Raw genomic sequence first — 18,991 nt, 5'->3', positions numbered from 1 at the left:
TGTGTGTTACAAAGTGCTGAGTAGTGATGGGCAGTCAGTGTATGAAAACTGTGAACACAGACTTGCTTTAGTTCATTTATAATGTCTCAGAACTGGTGGCTATGAGAAGAGGCTGTTCAGTGATTATTGAGTGTTAAAAGTTGGAAAAATCAGTAAAGAAACATTCAACACAGCTTCATGTAAAACACTTTATTGGACGTTGTGCCAAAACCCTTTGGAAGAAGCAGCATCCAGGTTTTTATACAGAGGCTTCCATGCTGCTTCCAAGCTTGGCAGCTTAATTCTCAGTGCAAAGCCAGTCCCCTCTGTGGTCTTGGATATCAGGAAGAAGGGAAAGTCTCTTGTAAGTGTTGGACTACGTTTTGTTCAGGGGATTTTGGGGTGTGGTTTTTTTTTTTAAAGTTATTCTTTGTACACAAAATAGGCTTTCCAGTAAAGGTGGAGTATAACTGTGGCTATTCCCTTTTCCTTTAAGGTTTGCTGTAATTGTTTTCCAGGTCGTTACTCCCAGTCGTGGAGATGTGAGAGCAAACCAGGTGTGTGCAGTGGTGACATCCAGCAGGTACTGTTCTCTGGGAAGTGTCCCTGCCCTCTGTGGCCCTGTGCATGCAGTAGGGTGCTGTCTTACCAGCTGTCTGTGGGACACCAGAGGGAAACCAGCAGTTTGCAGGTGCATTCTCTGCTTGGGGATTGCAGGAGGGAGATTTTGGCCTCGTGCTGTGGTGGTTTGGGGGGGGTCTGAGTGGTGCTGAGAACTGGTGGTGCCACTGGGTTGTGAATGACAATCACAGGAGCTGTGCCAGGCTCCTGGGAGGACACGAGGCATCAGCCTCTCCTTCCTCCCAGTCTCTACATTCACACTTCTGCTGCTGGGAGTACTGGTGGGATAATGAGTTTTTTACAGTGCTGTCTCCTAGAGCAGCTGAGTGCAGTAGCTAATTAGCAACTGGTCTGATGGATGGTGGCACAGGAGCCGGGAGAGAGATGTGCAGGCTGGAAAGGCACTTCCCCTCTTCCCTGTGCTAGCCCATGGAATGGGAACAGCCCCCACCCCTGCTATTCTGATGTGGGGAAGCACAGAGCTTCCAGAGCAAGACAGAACTTGTGGTGACCAAACTTACTGACTGGGGGTAAACAACATTCTCAGTCAGCATCTGAAAGATAACATGGAACACCAGTAGTTTCAGAGCTGATTTTGGAGTTTGGCAGCCACTGAAGTGTGGTGAGATGCTGGGGTTCACTTTTGTGTGGAGAAGGGAGAACCTGGGATCATCCAACAGTTGGAGCTGGGCTGTTCATTCACAGCCCTGTGGTTGGAGCAATACTGTGGGTAGGGTGAACCACTGTCCTAAAAATGCAGGACGTCCTCTCCCTTCTACATGAATAAATGATGGATGAAATGACTGCTGTATTGTAAATGGAATTTATAATGTTAATGATATAATACAGTCTCTTGCCACAACGGGTCCATTCCCAAGTAATATAAAAGGTCTCCTTCCTTGTCTTTTTAAGCTGCTTGGAAAGGAGCCCAATGCCTTATTCTTTAGTGCAAATAAATGTGAGCTAAGCAGCCTTGGACATCCAATATCGCTGACACGAGACCTCCTCACCATATGTACCTGTCTGCTCTGGCCTTGGCTAATTTGCCACCAACTCCTAGGAAAAGCATGATGGAAGTGAAGGTGGTTTGAGAGCACATCACATCTGTTTTTGGGAAAATGGAGAAAACCTTATTTTATGGCCCAACAGGCTGCACTGGTGCAGCTGTTCAGTGTCGTCACTGATTTCACTGTTGCATAAAGCAAGAACTCCCTTTGCTACAGAGGAATCCCATCAGTTTCCCCCTCTGTTTTAATAAGTGAAGTGATGCAGAATGGGGTCAGGATGGAGCTTTTGGAGCCTGGTATTGTTGCTGACCAGGACAAATGGGTGGGTTTAGGCTTTCCTCACACGTTTCACCCTGCAGTGAAACTTGTTACAACACGCAGGGAATCAAAATGCCAAAGGAGCCTTTAGGAGGGTCTGAAGCTTTTCTCTGCATCTCAAATCAGGGTGTGATTTTTTTTTTTTTTTTTAGCCATTTTCTATGTGATTGTGGCCAAACTCCAGCTCCCTGCCAGCAGGGCTGGGAAGAGGGGGGATACAGAGCTCTTCAAAACCCAGCTCAGCTCTTGTTTCTGAGTGAGAACACTCAGCTCCTCCTTTATACTTCATTTTATTTACATTTGAGTCTTTTCATGAAAGCCAATTACAGAGCAGAACTGGGAGGTGAGACCGTATATTTTATTCCCACTAAAGTGTTGGTTCTCTCCTCCAGCCTCTGCAGGGCTCCTTAGGAGTCCTTAGGAGTCACTCCTGCAGATGAGATGTCTGCTCCCTCATCTTTGAAAACCCAAATAACATACCTGGGAAGTGCCAATGGAATTCTTCCCCCCCCCTCCTTCTGTCTCCAGCTCCTAGGGACTCTTGGTTTAACATTTTACATCGGGCAGGTTTTTGTTGCCTTGGGGCTTTTGGTTATTTAGATGTGCTGGTGCTCTAAATAGTTAAAATCAGAGTAGAAATTTGAGGTAAACAAGAAAAATCAAAAGCTCTACTTCTGCTGTTTGGAGAGGTCACTTTTTTGCAGACAGAAGTGTAATTTAAAAACTTTTTCAAGGGAATCAAATGCTGGTGACAGGATGCACATGGAGGCTCTTGAAAGAGTGCAAGTGGCTTTTCTCAGAAAGAGAAGTACCTTTTGGTTAACCTTTCTCCAAGTAAAGCATCAAGCTCATTGGACAACTTCTCCCATTTGGAAGCATTAACTGATGTACAAATGTTTCTGTCTTAAAGAAGATGAACTTTGGGATCTGTGGGTACTTGTTGTGATGGTTTCTCTGTGTTATTTCAATAATGCTCAGTTCTCTTTGTGCAGACACCCCTGTGCTAACAGATGTCTGCAGTTAATGGATCTTCAGTGCTGAAGCTTTCAGAAGCTTCAAATTATTTTCTTAAATACCAAATGTAAGTTTTTCTGTGAGAGGTTTTCTTTTCTGTCTTGCAGTGGTTTGTGTTATGTGATTTCAAGTTCTACAGCATGTTGGGACAAGTAAAATGCTGTCCTGATGTCCCACACATGGGGCTGGCTCTGTGTCTGAGCTGTACTGCAGGCAGAGCCATGGGAGGGACATCCAAAACTTCCCCCTGCTCACGGCCTTTAGGCCATTTGATTTCTTCTGTGGGGTGGAACATGTGTTTGTTCTTTGCAGTCACTGATTCAGAGGGTTTTGCTTTTGCACGACTGGGAAGAGCCCAGGGATGGTGCCCTTGGTGTGGAGGGTGGGCTTGTGGTTTTGTTCCCCAGCATTTTTCAGGTGTCCTGTGGCTCAGCTGCAGGAGGGTTTGTGCTGCAACCTTCTGCTTCTGATGGGAGTCACAGAACCAGCCACTGGGCTTTGGTTATAAAGCAGGTCCAGGGCTGAATCTTACTGGTATTCAGGGCTCATAGGGAGGTGGTACCATCTCTGGAGCTGAGTTTGGAAGCCAGTGATGCTTTATTTTAAAAATGTCTAGCTGAAGATGCCCCTGCTCAGTGTAGGGGAGTTGAACTAGGTGACCTTTAAAAGGTCCCTTTCCACTCAAACTGTTCTATGATTCTAAAGCCCCAGAGCCAAACAGCCAACACCCAATCAACCAAGAGAAAATCCCCAAACCTCAAAAGGTCTAGTGCAGGGGTCTGTTGCCTTCAGCAGTCTTCATTCCTGGGCTGTTCTGAGCTTCGTTGTGCCCTTCTGAGGTTATTTTCTGCAGGAATTTGGTGCTGCTGCTTGGCACGTTCCTGCTTGCATTGCAATAAATGTGAATCTGCTGGGAGCAGAGCTTGTCTGGGATATGGCTTTATGAAACAGTAAATTTTCTGATGCTTAATCTAATATTCTAGAGAAAAACACCAGTACAGGGAAAGGAGAATGTTGCTTCACCTTCCAGAAGTGCCATTAGAGATCTTGATCTTGTTATGGCCTTTTCTCTGCTATTACTTGTAAGAACAGTAACATGATGATTTAAATCTGTGGCAGTGAGGAAGTACAAAGAAAAGCAAGTGTTGATACCAACAGAGAGTGTTACAGACAGGGAGGCACTGCTGGGGCCAGCCCACTTCCTCAAGGATCAAATCTCAGCAGGGGGAGTTTAACCCTCTTTTATTTTATAAGCCCTTCGTCCTGCCTTTGTGATGTTAAATGCTGCTCCAAATGTGCACCAGATTTGTGTTGCTCTTTGAAGTGACAGTGGAGGCTGAAGCCTGGACTGTTTGAAGCTCCTGGCCTGGCTCAGGGAGCATCCTGGAGTTGGGATGGGGACCAAGGGCTGCTCACCTGTCAAGGAAATCCAAATCTTTGGATATGACAACACCAAAGCTCTTGTGTCTGTGACATTCCCATTGTTCTGACTGAGCTACATCATTTCTTGTCTCTGATTTCTCCTGCCTTTGCTTATGCACTTGGTTGCAAATGCCTCCTCAGATAGGGGCATGTTTGTGAGCCTTAAATAAGTTATCTAGTCCCTGTGATCTCTATATTGAAATTCTAGGCTGACAAAATAAAGAGCATTGTCTGCAAAAGGTGCATCATAGCACCAGCTGGAGGCAGGGGGAGCTGGAATGGGACTGGGACAGCTGAGGTCCCCCTGGAGAAGCAGCCCTGGACTAGCCAGCCTTCTCCTGCCACAGACTCATTTGGAAATGGCCTTTCCACACAATACCAGTGCTTAATGCATCACCCAGGCTTTGTTCGTCATCTGCAGTTAGTAGTCTAACCTAGGTTCAGCAAAGTAATTAGGAGAAATAATTAACAGCTCTCTGTGATGAGGCAACCTCTCTCTCCCTCCCCTCTCCCTCACCATGTGGTGCACCTTGGTAGTGACTCAGAAAACACAAGAGGACATTATGAATCAAAAAAATAAGTCTTTACCTGTAATTAACTGTGCACACAAAAAGGAAAACGTGGTGATCAAGCAGCCATTAATAGTTGCTTTACTGGAGGAGAATACACCAGAATCAAATGCTCATGGCAAAATGTCCCTTTAAGTTGTGGTTCTGTTATAACATTTAATCCAAACAAAAATAAGTCTCTACCAAAAAAAGTATTTGAACCGTACACTATTCGGACATGTGTGGATAAGACACTGCACTCCTCACGTACCACGGGCCTCGTGGCCCCTGTGTCCTCCAAAAGTGCAAGAAAACAAAACCCAGCAATGAAAATACAAAATCAATGCAGCAACTAGAGTTGTAGGCAACAGTATGTGCGTGGCCCGGCCAGGCCGATGGTGGGATGTGGGACTATGCAGCAGGGATGGACCAGAGTCCCCCCTTCCCTCCCTCCCCTTCCCCTGCCTGTTGTGTCGTGGGGCTCCGGAGTTGTCATGACAGGCTCTTTTGAAACAGGACACTAAGAGGAGGAAAAATAAAAAGAACACCCCAGCCTATACCAAAGTAAAGAAAATAAGAATAAAAAAAATCTCCCTTGGATCGCGGCACTATTTCAGCAGGGCCCCGGCGGCCCCGGCCCCAGCTCGCCCTGTGTGGGGCAGGGAAGGAGAGTCCCTGTGCAGAGGGAAGGACGTGCCCACGCCCCTGGCACAGGCTGGTGCAGTCCCCACACTCCACAGCCAGCTCTGGGCTGGGCCACCCCAGCTGGGCAGGAGCCAGCCCCGGGTTCTCTGCGGATACCTCTGCTGGGAAAGTGGGCCCAAAGTTGTGCAAGTCCTAGCGTGAAGGAAGGCGGAGGAGACGGTGGGGAGAGCCACCCGTTACCTTGGGCTCCCCAGGTCCCTCGGGCGACGTGCCTGGGCTGGGCCCCCCGCCCTGCGGGGTCAGAGGTCCCCCCAGGCGCGCAGCTGCAGGGCCAGCACCCCCAGGGCGACCGTGCCGAGGCTGCTGCCCACACCGGGGGCACCGTCACAGTCCTTCTTGTCCACTTCACACCTGGACTGCTGGCACAGCACCCCCTTGAAGCCCACGGGGCAGATGCAGCGCTGGTTCTGGTAGCAGGTGCCGCCGTTCTGGCAGAGCAGGAGCTCGTCGTCGCAGACGTTGGCTACGAGGCGAGAGGAAGGGATGGAGGGAAGGGTGTGGGTGTTAAACCCCTTGATTGCAGCAGGAACTAGAAGCTTTTAGCTCCTAGTGGTTCAATTATCCAACCCTCATAGTGCTAGAGCACTTCCAAGGCCAGAGGAACACAGTGGGAGGTGCAAACTCCACAGACAAAGCTACAAAGTCGTTTTGGAGTTGGGAGGAATGGCCGGAATCTGCTCACCCTCCACCCCGAGCATCACAGTGCTGAAGATCCCCCTCCTGCCTGGACCCATCCCCACGTCCCCGTGCCTCTCCAGCCCCGGTACTCACGGAAGCAGCCCTGTCTCCAGTAGTAGTTGGGCAGGCAGTCGTCGCACTTGGGCCCCGTGGCACCTTCCCTGCATTCACAGTAGCCGGTCTCGTTGCAGCGGTCGTGCATGGAGCCGATCTGGTTGCAGTTACATTCTATCCAGAGACATTTTGGTCAGAGCCTGCCCTGCCTGGAGCCTCTGTGCATGCCCATTCCCTGAGGGAGGCGTTGGGGACTTTGGAAAAGCCCAGCAATGTGCTACAGGAGGGACATTACAGACCAAGGAAGGACATGGAGGCCTGAGACACTCTGATGGTGCAAACAGCCATGGGTGCAAAGGCCACCCCTCTTTGGAGCTGAGCCCCTCCTGGCTCAGGTTGGACAGGGCTTGGAGCAAACTGGGATAGTGGAAGGTGTCCCTGCCCATGGCAGGGGGTTGTAATGAAATGATCTTTAAGGCAGATCCCTTCCAACTCAAACCATTCTGTGATTCTGTGATATTATCTGGGGTTTGTTTTCAGGGAAGAGCTCCCTTGGGAAGCTGCACAGACTGTAATAACCATCATCCTCGTGGAACACACAGGTGGGCACACCATCCTCCGGACAGGGGCTGAACCGAAGCCCACCCCACAGAGTGAGGACCCAGATGAGCCATCCCACAGGCCGGCGGCCCTGCCCGGGGCTGGCACACTCACCTATGCAGACATTCTCGTCGTCCAGCTCGGCCGAGCTGTTGCGGTAGAAGCCCAGGCGGCAGTGCTGGCAGTGCTGCCCCCGCGTGTTGTGCTTGCAGCTCACGCAGGTCACCACGTTCAGAAAGTCGATGTAGCTGCAGCGGTTGGAGTGCCCGTAGCACTCACAGTCTGCGGAGAGGACGAGAGACCTGGGGAGCTGGGCTGGGCACACCCTCCCTCCCGCTGGGCGGAGGAGAGGAGCCACACCGGGGGATGCTCGGGTGGAATGTCATGGCCACTGCCCACGCAGGGCTGGGCTGGGCAGGATGAGTGCACTCAGTGGTGGCTGTTCTTCACCACCGTGGGGGCATCAGGGCTGGAAGTCATCGCTCAGAGAGTAGAGCAGGGTGAGGGTCTCTGTCCCCTTGGGGTGTGGAGCCAGACCCTGGCAATCCCAGGACATGATGTCTTGAATGGGCTGCCCAGGGAAGTGGTGGATTCTCCATCCCTGGAGGTTTCTAAGATGAGGCTGGATGTGGCACTTAGTGCCATGGTCTAGTAACCACGGTGGTAATGGAACAAGGGTTGGACTTGATGATCTCAGAGGTCCTTTCCAACCTGGCTGATTCTATGATTCTTTCAGGAACTGCATAATTGTGGGAGCAGGCAGTGAAGTAATTAGTCAGGTGCTAATTACACAGCTGCCTTGTTAATGAGCAGAGCTGGGTTTGGCTCTGGGGAGGCTGCAGGACCCATGAGGAGCCAGTCTGGGGTGCAGAGCCCTGGTGAAGCTTTTGCCTTGCTGGGCACAGAGGGCACTGGCCCATGGGATGGAGCTGGCAGAGGGTGCTCAGGTGGACCTGAAGCTGCTGTATGTCCAGGTAAAACCTTGCTGTCTCTGGCTTTTTTCCCACTGTGTCCCTTCTCAGCACACCCCTTGTGTCTCCCAAGCCAATGCTGCTTGAGAAGGGTGATGACTCTCAGGTTAAATGCTTAAAATGAGTCTGTGCAAGGCAGTGTGGCTTGGGTGGGGTCCTTCAAAAGCTGGTGGACAGGTGTGTAAAGGTTTGAAGCAGGGCTGCCTGGCACAGCACTGCCTGAAGGCTGCTGGTGGGGTGGGAGATGCCGTCACTTGGCCAAGCACTGCTCCTGTCCCCAGGGCTGACCTCTCTCTGCTGTGGGCACATGTTAGAACACAACCAGCCAGGCTGAATTTGTAGCCAGAGGAATTGCATGATGTGGTTCTTGTGTTTGTTTTTTGTTACCATGATCTGGGACGGTGACAACCTTGCAGTGTCAGATCCAAGTGCTGGATCTTACTGGGAGTTTAAAAGGATAATGCAGGAGGAAAGGAGATGACTTGGTTCCCTTATGTCCCAGCTGTCCTGGTCAGGAGGTTCCCAGCCAGCATGGGCAGGGAATAATGTGAGAAGAAATAGTGTCATCCAAGTCTGAGCTTCCCCAGCCTTTGGAGAGGAGGAGGAGAAAAGCTCAGAGCTGGGACTTTGTTCCAGGCAAGTAACATTAAACATTCAAGGATGGCAGAGGGATGGGATGGAAGGGTGTGGGTTGCCATGCACATGCAACTGGAGAAGGAAACTTGTATCAATGAGGTGATGACCAAGGAAGATGAAGCAGGGCAGAGGTTTCCCCATGGTTCACAGCTGCCTGAGGAGGAGCTGGCAGTCTGTTGTAATCTTGACCTGCTGTGAAACAACTTCTGCCTCATCAACCAATATCCAAAGAATTTCAGCTCAAATTACTGTGTCTGCAATTCCCAAGTGTTGTTGCAGTCTAGGGATGCACTCCTACATACAGCTGACAGCTAACCACGACTTGGATAGCCAGACCCTCCCCATGCTCTCCATGTCTGAGTCTCTTGGACCACATCACCTGAGTGAAGACAAGGAGCCCTGGAGCACCACCCTCTCTCCTCTTACCTCTGTATGATTCGATAGGAGCCACTGGGCCAGAGTTTGGTTTGAGCCGGATGAGTTTTGAGCTCTTTGAGGATGCTTAAGAGAAATCAGAGACACACTTTTTCTCACTGCTTAACACCACGAGCAGCTCTGCCACAAGAACAATGCCAAGCCAGGAACACCCCTCTCTATTTCTGCACCAGGAGCTGGGAGCTGCTAAATTCCTCCTCTTCTTCTCCCCTCCTCGAAGTTTGATGCATGAAAAACTCCATGCGCGGCTCTATTGCAGAGCTGGGAGGAGCTACTCACACATCTTCCTCCCCACTTTATGCACCTTCAGTGGTGTGGATTGGGTTGGTTGGGACAAGGATCTACAAGTCTAAACAGCTTAAAACCAACATCTACTGTGTTTGGTGGTGGTCACCACTAAAAAGCTGCGAGGAGGAAAAGTGCTACGGAGGTGGGATCTGGCAGGGGGTGCTACAGGGTCCCGCAGAGCAGGTGCTGCCCCAGCCTGGCCCGTCCCCAGCAGCACATACCTGTTTTTTTGCCGTGCCTCTTGCCTGCAGAGTGTGCTGTGCGCCCTGCTTTGCTCTTCGGAGCCGCTACGCCAGAGGACAAAACACGCCTGAGCGCTGTGGTGGGCAGAGGGCTCCCAGGGCCAGCCCAGTACGGCTGGGCTGGGATGTTTCCTGGGGGCAAGGGGCTGCCCCAGCCGGGATAGGGCTCTCTGGGGGCTGTGCTGCCAGCCAGACCCCCGTCCCACATGGAATGACCCAGCGCTGGGGGTAAAGGCCATCGAGCTGATGGCGTTTGGTTGGTGCTTGGGGGGTTTTGCGCTTTGGTGACCCCAGTGAGGGGCAAGGTGGAGCAGCACTGAGGTCCCACAGGGTGTTTGGGAAGGGGTCTCGCTGTTTATTTGTGGAACACGAGCCCTTGCAAGCGCTGTGGGGCTCAGGGAGGCGCTGGGTGGGCACTGCCAGCTACAACCACCTGTGTCAGTCACGTCCTGACAGCAACAGCCCTCAGTGAGAAGGGGGTCATGACTCTGAGGAGGCTCCACGGGCTGTTGGGAACAGGGTGATCTGCTAACAAGGCTTGGCCCTGATGGGCCAGAGCAGCCCATCAGCCCAATTAACCTTGCCCAATTGACTTTGGCCATGGCATAAAACTCCTTCCCAAAGAAGCCCATGGGCTCTCCCAGCCCCAAACATGTCTCCAAAGAGACCTCCATGGGGCTGGAGGAGCAGAACTGAGCTGAGATGGACTCTGCAAGAAGGAGACTAGATTATTTGATGGTCATGCTGAGGACAGGTGGGTTGTCCTGGCCTATGGCACTGAGGGAGAAACCTGTCCTGATCCTGGGGACGGGCACAGCCTTACCTCGCATATTCTTGGGAGGGTCTGGGGGCTTCAGCTTGCGTCCAAGTGCTGCTGTGTTTGGTGGGTCATCACGGGTGGCATCAGAGAGAACATCAGATTTAACACAGATCCCCCCTTGTTTGCTTACAAAGGTGGCAAAGGGACACTGGAAGCTCTAGGCAGGTCTCTAGGGTAGGTGGGCGGAGCCGTATCTGGTTGAGGATGTGCTGAAGCAGGAACGAGAGACAAAGTCTCCTGAAAATTAGCATTTCTAAGCGTGAAGAGAGACAGGGAAAGTGTTCCTAAGGGGAGGCTGTGGGAGCTGCTGGGTGGCTGAGTGTTGGCATGTGGTCTTTACATTGCCCAAGCACGGAGAGAAGCCAAATCTGCAGACCACTGTCAGGACTCAGCACAGCCCTCCTGGTTCAGCACAGACTGTCAGCACCACCCAGCCCTGATGGCTGTGGTGTGGCTCTATCCCTTGTTACTGCACCAAATGCAGCTTTGTCTCTCTGTGAGGCTAGAGACAGGCCCAGGGTGCCCTGTTCTGCACTGGAAGTGATGCCAGTGTCTACAGCAGGAGCAGCTACAGGATCTTGGGTGGGAAATGGGAGCTGAGCACCAGTGGGCAGCTGCTGAAGTGTGTGCTGGTGGGAACCCTGAGGAGAAGCTTCAGCCTCGACAGCCAGTGTGAAACCTCCCAAGGTTTCCACCAGGAGCAGCTCACCTTAGGCAGTCACTCAGGAGAACAAGAAGGCATCTATGCTCTAGACAACACAGGCTTATCCATTTACAGAGTGATTCTGCTCTACAAACAGGCTCTGGTCTCGGGAGATGACAGGATTTCCATGATCCTCTCCGTTCACCCCAGCAGCAAGCTGTGAACAATCCCTTCTACCACTTACCATCCTCATCTTTCATGTACACGACTAAACCCCGAGGCTCAAAGCAGCCTCACCAGAGTCCCAGCTGCGTGCAGGGCACAGACAAACCCCGAGCTTTTTCCCAGATGGAGGAGGAGAGAGGCATGGAAAGCAGAGGTTCAGAGCTGGAAACTAAAGCGTTCTCAGAGCACCAGGAGCTGGTTCTCACTGGTAGGATCCAGCTCAGCCACTGAGTGGCTCCTACCTTCTGCTCCTGGGCCAGCCTGGGCCGGGGGAGAGCCCACCTGCAGCGGGGCAGCCGCCGACAAGTCGGTGTAGTCTTGGAGTGATCAGAGGGGAAAGTTGTGTTACTGGCTGTGCTGGGAGGGCTGGTGTCCCACGAGCAGCCCTGCACAACCCCGAGGGGGAGCCAGAGCCCCAAACCAAACACCACAACCCTGCTGCCCGTTCTCAGCTCAGCTCAACACACAAGGGTTTGCTCTTGTGTTTGTGTCAGCACCTGCTCTGCACCCCTTTGAAATAACAGCGCTGAGAAACAGCACAGGTGTCTTGGGACGGAGGCACCAAGTCCTGGTTCCTAATCCCAACTTCCAGGCCTTCCCTCAGGCTCTGCCCTTCCCTCAGAAAATGCCAGTTTGCAGGGAAATTAAACCAGCAAGAAATTTATAGCTCACTTGTTTGATTTCCCTGCAAACCCTCACCCCCACTGGCTCCATCCCCCTCCCCAGCTCCTCAGTATTGGTAACAATCTTCAGGTTTGCTAGAAAACAAACCAAGGACTAAAAATTTTAAAAGCCATATTATTAATTTCGAGCTCCAGTTGGGTAACATAAGGAGGAGGAGGAAAAAAAAAAAATCAAAAAAAAAAATCTCTTGATCCTTGCCAAGTTTCAAAGGACAAACCCGAGTAGGAGAAAAATGTGATTTCCCAGCCTTGTCAGGGGGATGATAAACAATACAGAATGAAAAAGTAAAAAAAAATAATTTTTTTAATGACGAGCTCTAAGAGAAGGTGATAGACATTGTCCTTTTCAGCTGGAAAGTGGAAACCAATTGATATTAATATGGTGTTAAAGAGAATATGAAAAAAGCCCGGTGCAAATTGGCAAGGGTTTAATTAGAGTCACAATAAAAAACAGCCCTGGAGGCATTTTGCTTTTTAGTCATTCACATACACCTCCACTCAATCACATTTACAGAGCCAGGAAAATTATTAATGCTCATTATCCTGAGAACCTTTCCCTTGCAGCTCAGGGCCATAATGGACAGTTTTACATTTTGGGAGGGGGAGAGACACGTTTTGCCCCCAGACCCAGGTCGTACAAATGGGAAACAATGGGCAGCTCTGATGGAAATCGCTGTTCTTGGTGGGTTTCTGGAGAAGTGGAACAAACTGAACCAAGAAGTCACACTTCATAGCAAAAACCATTGGGGCAAACAGTGCTGGGGGTAGTGGGAGGCCCTGAAAAAGTCCTGCTCAAAACATAAACAGGGGTCCCCTTTCTGCAGGACCTCCACAAAGCCAGGCTGTCAGGAGCTCGTAACCATCAAGCAGGGCTCAGGTTCGTTCTGTTTTTCCCAGAGGTGAACTGGCACTGCTGAAACTGCCACAAATCAGAGAGGGGGGGGGAAGCTTATTTTTTTTGCTTATTTTGAACACGGGAAAAATGTAACAAATGGCAAGGAAGAATCTGACAGGCTTCAAGGAAGGTTTTGAAATAACAGAACCGCAGAAGGCAAAGGAGAATAGCACTTAATTCATCCTCCTTAGGGTAACTCTGCAGTTTCCCTTTCTTCTACCCATTTTGGCAGCCTCAACTGCCTTCAGACCACAGGCCTTGCCCATGAACTCATTCTTCTCTCCCCTCTCACCGCACAGCAGGCGACAAAAGCATCCTCCAAACACGACCACAGCTCCACCTTGACCACGAAAAACACCACGAGCAGCCAAAGGAAGCAGATGTCTAGCAGATCCATGCAACCCAGAGACAACCCAAGTCTAATCTACTCCTCTAAGCCTACGTGCAGCATTGCTGCTACCCACTAGTGTGCGGAGGCACAAAGGAGAAGGGGGAAAACACATCGGGATGGCTTTAAATACCTGCTTTTTTCTGGGTTTCTGTCACGGGCACAGAGGCAGCAAACTCAGAGGCTGGTCTGATGACGCTTGCTTATGGTGGGAAGAAGAAATTCAGAGGGCAGAAGACAGTGTGTCAGTTAGAGGGTGAAGCGGTGCGGGGATGGGGCAGGGCTCTGACAGGACTTTTTTAAGTGCCTGCTGACTGAGGTGGCTTTAAAGCAAGGAGGGATTTTAATGCTTCTAAAACTCAGAAAGGGGGTGACAACAGGGTGTCTCACTTTGGGATTCTGACCCTGCTTGGGGTTACTGTGTCTCCTGCAAACGTGTGTCCCACCAGGAGCTCGAGGGGTCACCTCTTTAACAGGATGTTTCCCTTGAGGTCCAGGTGAGTTAGATCTGCACCCTGTGGGGATGGTCATAGTGTTTAAAGAAATACTTTACGTTTTGCAGGGAGGAGGAGGAACGTCTCTGGCCAAAAGCAGATCAGAATTAAGCTGGGCCTTGATTCCCTATTGCTGGTCAAGGGCACAGGTGGACCTTTGTCATCAAATCCAGCATGTTGCCCAGGTAAGAACAGGTCCCTGAGCTGCTGGGTGTCCCTGGCTGCCTTCTTATGTGGGACAGCCCCTCCAGGGACTGTCACCACTCTGTGGTGGGACCTGGCTGTGCAGAAGCACAGATGGGGATCTGGATGGGGACAAGGAGCTTGGAGCTCAGGCCTGACTGTATCCAGGCAGGGATCTGTCAGCTGGGCTGCCATCTATTAATTTTGTCCCTTGCCCTTAGTTAATGAAAGCATGAGGAAAACATTTTCTCTGGTCAGGAAGCAGGTTTTGGAGAAGGAATAAACCCCAAGGTGCATGATGTCTCTCAGGTCCCTCAGAGCAGTTTGGCAGCAGAGATTTCCCACCCCCAGCCCCACGGATGCGTCCTGCCCACGCCAGATGTACGACACAAGGCAGAGCACTGCAAGTCAGACACAAGAGAGGCACTAAGCACATCACCCACATGTACACAGCTAAAAAACAGCCCTAAAATGTTGCTACAGGAGAGCATGGATAAAAATCAAATGACCCCAAGCATTTGGTGTGGATGGAGATGTGACCACTGCCCCTGCTGGGGCCGTGCTGATGGTGTGAGCACCAGGCAGGGGTGGTGGATGAATCTCCTCCTGCACAAGTACAGCATGGATCTGGGTGAGGAACACTTCTTAACAGAGCTGAGACTTCTACTTTGTTTCCAGGGTCACTCCAACTCCATGGAAGTTGGTCATAAGCTCTCAGCTTCCTGATTAACTCCCCAAGCAGGGTACTTCCATGAATATATCTATATTTGCATAAACATGCAATCAAGTTTCCTCATCCCTTTGACTGGCTTCTGGCAGCTCCCCCAGACAGACTGTTACTAACATACTGTGGGTGTAAAACGTCCTCCTGGGAAATATCAGGCCCTGAAAGCATGGCAAGGGGAGGAATGCGTGTCTAATTCCCCTGTGAGAAGCTTAAAAAAAATGTCCTGCTGTTAAGTTTTATCTGCTCATTTCCAAAAGACAAGCGAAGACGCCGTCTCCTTGTTCATGGGGGGAGGGAAGGAGGAACCCCCAGGAAAAGGACAGAAGTTTTCCTCCACGGGGTGATTTTGGAAATTAGGAAAGGATGTTTCTGGCACGTGTGTGTGAGTTGCAGCCCCACATGCTCCCTGGCTGCTTGTACAGTAGCTGCCTGGGGAATGTTGGCAGGAGGTCAGGGATGGAGCAGGATGGGGTGCAGTTCCCCTCTCCTTCCAGAGAGATGTGTGGTTTAACTTTATTATGGGACAGTAAAATCTTCCTTGCCTTCCTGCCCTGCCTTGTGGTGGAGCTGTAAGAGAGCACCTCTTGCAGCTGTGCCAGCCCTGTGCAGGACAGCATTGCCAAGTGGCTCTAGGACGGACGGATTTTGAAAACCTCCTGTTTTTAAAAAACAAGAAAATTGAGAGGAAAAAAAGGGGAAAGCAATGGTTCCCCCACATCCAGTCCTGGCTTTACTTCTTGCTGTCCTGATGGTAACAGAGGGACAGCTGGTGAGGTGGGACGGCAACCCATGGGGTGGTTGTCTCTTGACTTTGAGGTGGACCTGCTGTGGCTGTCCCTGCTTACAGGGACCATAAACCTTGCTCCTGGCTCATGTTGGACAGGAGCTGAATAGAGATAACAGCAAACCAGAGCTGCCTGGAGGCTGGGAGATGTGAAATGAGTCAGGGTGATTTTTATCCATGTCTCTTTATCATCATCCTACAGAGCAGATATCCAGGGCCACCGACACGGCAGTCCCATGGGAAGCAGCTGAAAAGAGGAGCTGGGAAGAGTCCTGGCCTCCAGGTGAGGCAGCGAGCGTGGCACCCACCTGGCTGGGTGGTGGTGGCTGGTAGGGGCGTGGTGGTGGTGGTGGTGGTGGTGGTGGTGGTGGTGGTGGTGGTGGTTGAGGTGGCGGTGGTGGTGGTGGGCGTTGTTGTGGTGGTCGTTTTTGCAGTGGTGGTTTTTGGGGTGTTTACCCGCTGCGGTCGCTCATACGCTGACAAGCAAAGACAAGAGGTGGGAGGCACTTACTGGGGGGAATGGAGGGTTTCCTTGCCAGCCTGCACTCCCACGAGGCTGCTGCTGCTGGGCTGAACTGGTGACTGATTTCTCAGCACGGTCACAACTGGGGCACCGAGAGGATTAAGGCGACGGCAGCTCGATGACACACATGAGTGTGTGTGTGTGTGTGCAGGGGCTGGAGGCTGTGCCTGTATCAGCTTACTCTGTTGGTGCAGATATTGGCTTAAATACTTACAGCTCTATCATAAACTAATTGCCAATTAAGCTGAAAAGGGGAAATGAAGGCATGTCTGGGCAGGGATGGGGTGAGGTGCAGGCGGAATGAACTCCCAGCCCAAGCTGTGCTTCCACTGCCCAGTGTCCACGTGCCCAGTTGTGCTCCTTACCCAGCACCATTCCCTCCTGACACCCCCAAACTACTCAGCACCATCAAAACCAACCAGGATCACTGGCACCTGTTCATTTCCACTGGCACCCTGCAAATTAAAGGATGGTTCGGGATCAGGGAGCCCCCGCAGAGCTGGGCAGGAGCCACCCTGAGTGTGGCATCACAACAGCCCAAACTGAAATAACACTCAAACACAAATTCCTACTTAACTTACACCTGCTGCCCTCCTGTCCTTGTTTGTCCCACTGCTTCATGCAGATTATCATGCTTAATTTCATAATAGCCCTGAGCTAGTTTAAATACTTAATTTAGGTCACTTCTAGTCTCCTGTGCAGGCTAAATAATCTCTCCTTAACTGGCCTTGGACACAAATCCCTCCTGTCCACCTCCTGCACATCGCTCCCAGCACCCCCAAAGCTTCTCCCCAGCAGCAAATTTTGATGGGAAACACTTTCCAGGGAAACAAAGGTAGAGCTGAGGATGCCAAGCTTTGTTAAGGGGGGAAAAAAAGTTATCAAAATGGTTTTGACCAGGAAGGTGAAGAACATTTTGGACTGTTAAAACATTTATTTTTTCTAATTCTAAATTACTGAAGGGAGACTTTTAATTTTCATTTGAAAATTTTAAGCATTTAACTGCTTAAAATCTAAATATGATTCATTTACCCAGAAAACCTGTCCTCCACTTGTCAATTAGGTGCATTTTTCTTAATTGCATTTGCATTTCTCTGAAACTCTTTCTCCTCCAATTCTTCCCACTTGCCTGCAAACCAAAGAATTCATTATTCATTCAGCTCTCTGATTTGTTTCTTCTGGAGGGGAATTCTGAGCCACAGAATTCAAACCCAGGCTTCTGCTTACCCAAAACTCCAGGCTCTTTGATATCAAACTACCTCCAGCTTTGTTAAATAAGGAGTCCTCTCATCCCATCAATCTTGCAGCAGAAATCCCCACTGAGCTCTGCTGCCTTTGCTGCCGACACTTCACAGACGTATGTTCATACACATACACGTGTACATGCAGATGTACACATGCTCTATATGTTTTTTTACTGATAGCCCAAGGTGACCCAGGCTGGATTCTATGCCAAATAATTCACACCCAGCTCCTTCTCAGAGCAGGATCCTGCAATCCTGGAGGGGTGGGGGGAGTTCACAGCGAGCGCTGGTGATTTTGAAGAGTCTTTTTTTATTTCCTTTCCGGCTGCCATACTAACGAACCTCATGGGGGGAAACCATGCCAGAGGAAGAGGCAAAATGAGGCTCCTGAAGTCAAAGGAGGAAAATGTAAGACTCTTTGACAAGACAGAAAATGAGGCACAATTAGGGAAGACTTATTGCCTGGAAAACAATAATGGACAAAAAATAACCATATTTCTTTCTCCTAGTGACATCCACAAGGACCATGCACCGAGGTGTTAAATGCCAGCATTTCAGTTTGGGTTTTACTTACTGCCAAAGGCTGAGCCTGCAGCTGCACCTGGAAAAAAAGAAGAAGAAGCCCAGTCACTGGAAGCAGGGCACCACCAACTCTCTTACCAGCAGGTCACACAGACACACAACCTTGGACCAAACAGCAGTTAATTAGTGGGGGTCTTGCTCATGGGCACATCAGTTTGCTGCAACAAACAGCTTAAAAGCTGCTTTTGTCAAACCACAGAAGCAACCAGACAGTGCTGTCTGGGGTCTTGGCATCTCAAGCCTGTCGTGTGGGGAAGGAAAACCAGCGTGGCCTTTGCTGATGGTTTTTTCTCTTAACCATTCCTTGACCTGCCCTTAAAGCCCAGCAAAGGACAAGCACATCCTCTGAGGCTCAGTGGGCTAAGGACAAGCTGTAGGGACTGAACCAGTTCTCAGCGAGCAAGAAGGGCTGGACACTCTTCCCACTGCAGCATTTGCTCCACAGGACACTGCAAAGGCACCAGCTCCAAAGTCCATCCAAGGACCAGCTTCTGGCTTTTGGCACCCAGGAGATGAGTGGCCCTGCTCCTCCCTGCTGTGGGTAAATCATGGAAAGTCTCAGCTCTGCATGAATATAAAGCACAGGAGCAACAACAGAAGAGGTAGGACTACCAAGAGGAGAGGGCTTCAGAGAACTGCCTCTGCTGCAGAGGAAGAGGATGTTGATGTGGGGAGGAGGAAGCAGCAGAGAGAGTTGGGGTGGGGAGGAGGAAGAAGACTGAGTGACAGATGGAAAGAGAGATGAATGGGAGAAGAGCAAGCAGAGGAGAAAGAGAAATAGGAAGAGACACAAGGAACGGAGGGGAGGGAGAGAGACAGAACAGCATGTCTGTGCCTGTCAACACCAGAAACTCTCCCAGGCTCCTTTGAAGCAATGCAGCCGCTTGGTGGGAGCTGACAAGCTCGTTCCCTTTCAAAGAACCTGCTCGTCTACCAGCCCTGGCACACACAAAACATTCCTGTCACGGCCTTCGGAGCCCGAATTTCAGCTTTGATCATCTTAAAGCACATGAATCTTTCAAAAAAATTTGGGGGGTGGGAGGGAAAAGGTTCTCTTTGGCAACGCTCAAAGCTGCTGCTTGAAAGGCTGGAGCGGCTACCGTGGCTCCGTGACATTTAAACAAGTCTGCTAATGTGGACTGGACAGAAACCCAGGAGGAACCGGCCCATCTGTGATGTTTCCTGCCCCAACTCCCCTGCTCGAGCGATGGTGGGGATGGATCCTCCATCCCGCCTGCGCGCCTTTGCTTCTGTCAGAGCCTTGTTCCAGCAGCAATTGGAT

The 18,991-nt window shown here is 50.7% G+C and overlaps 1 protein-coding gene across 1 annotated transcript in view; it reads right to left on the bottom strand.

Annotated features, from left to right (window-relative positions):
• Nucleotides 1-5,675: 5,675 nt before the first annotated feature.
• NTNG2 (netrin G2) overlaps nt 5,676-18,991 on the bottom strand; it is a 48,092-nt gene continuing 34,776 nt past the window's right edge. Inside the window, 9 exon segments of the mRNA XM_039388293.1 lie at nt 5,676-6,077; nt 6,386-6,520; nt 7,061-7,228; nt 8,980-9,054; nt 9,498-9,563; nt 10,342-10,375; nt 13,265-13,374; nt 15,669-15,836; nt 17,702-17,728. Coding sequence (XP_039244227.1) covers nt 5,854-6,077; nt 6,386-6,520; nt 7,061-7,228; nt 8,980-9,054; nt 9,498-9,563; nt 10,342-10,375; nt 13,265-13,374; nt 15,669-15,836; nt 17,702-17,728 — 1,007 coding nt within the window. The 3' untranslated portion in view covers nt 5,676-5,853.

Source organism: Pipra filicauda, unplaced genomic scaffold (assembly GCF_003945595.2).
Source record: "Pipra filicauda isolate LSUMZ 115617 unplaced genomic scaffold, ASM394559v2 scaffold121_size3267253_pilon, whole genome shotgun sequence".
Lineage (NCBI taxonomy): Eukaryota > Metazoa > Chordata > Aves > Passeriformes > Pipridae > Pipra > Pipra filicauda.
This window is presented reverse-complemented; position numbering and strand designations above follow the sequence as displayed.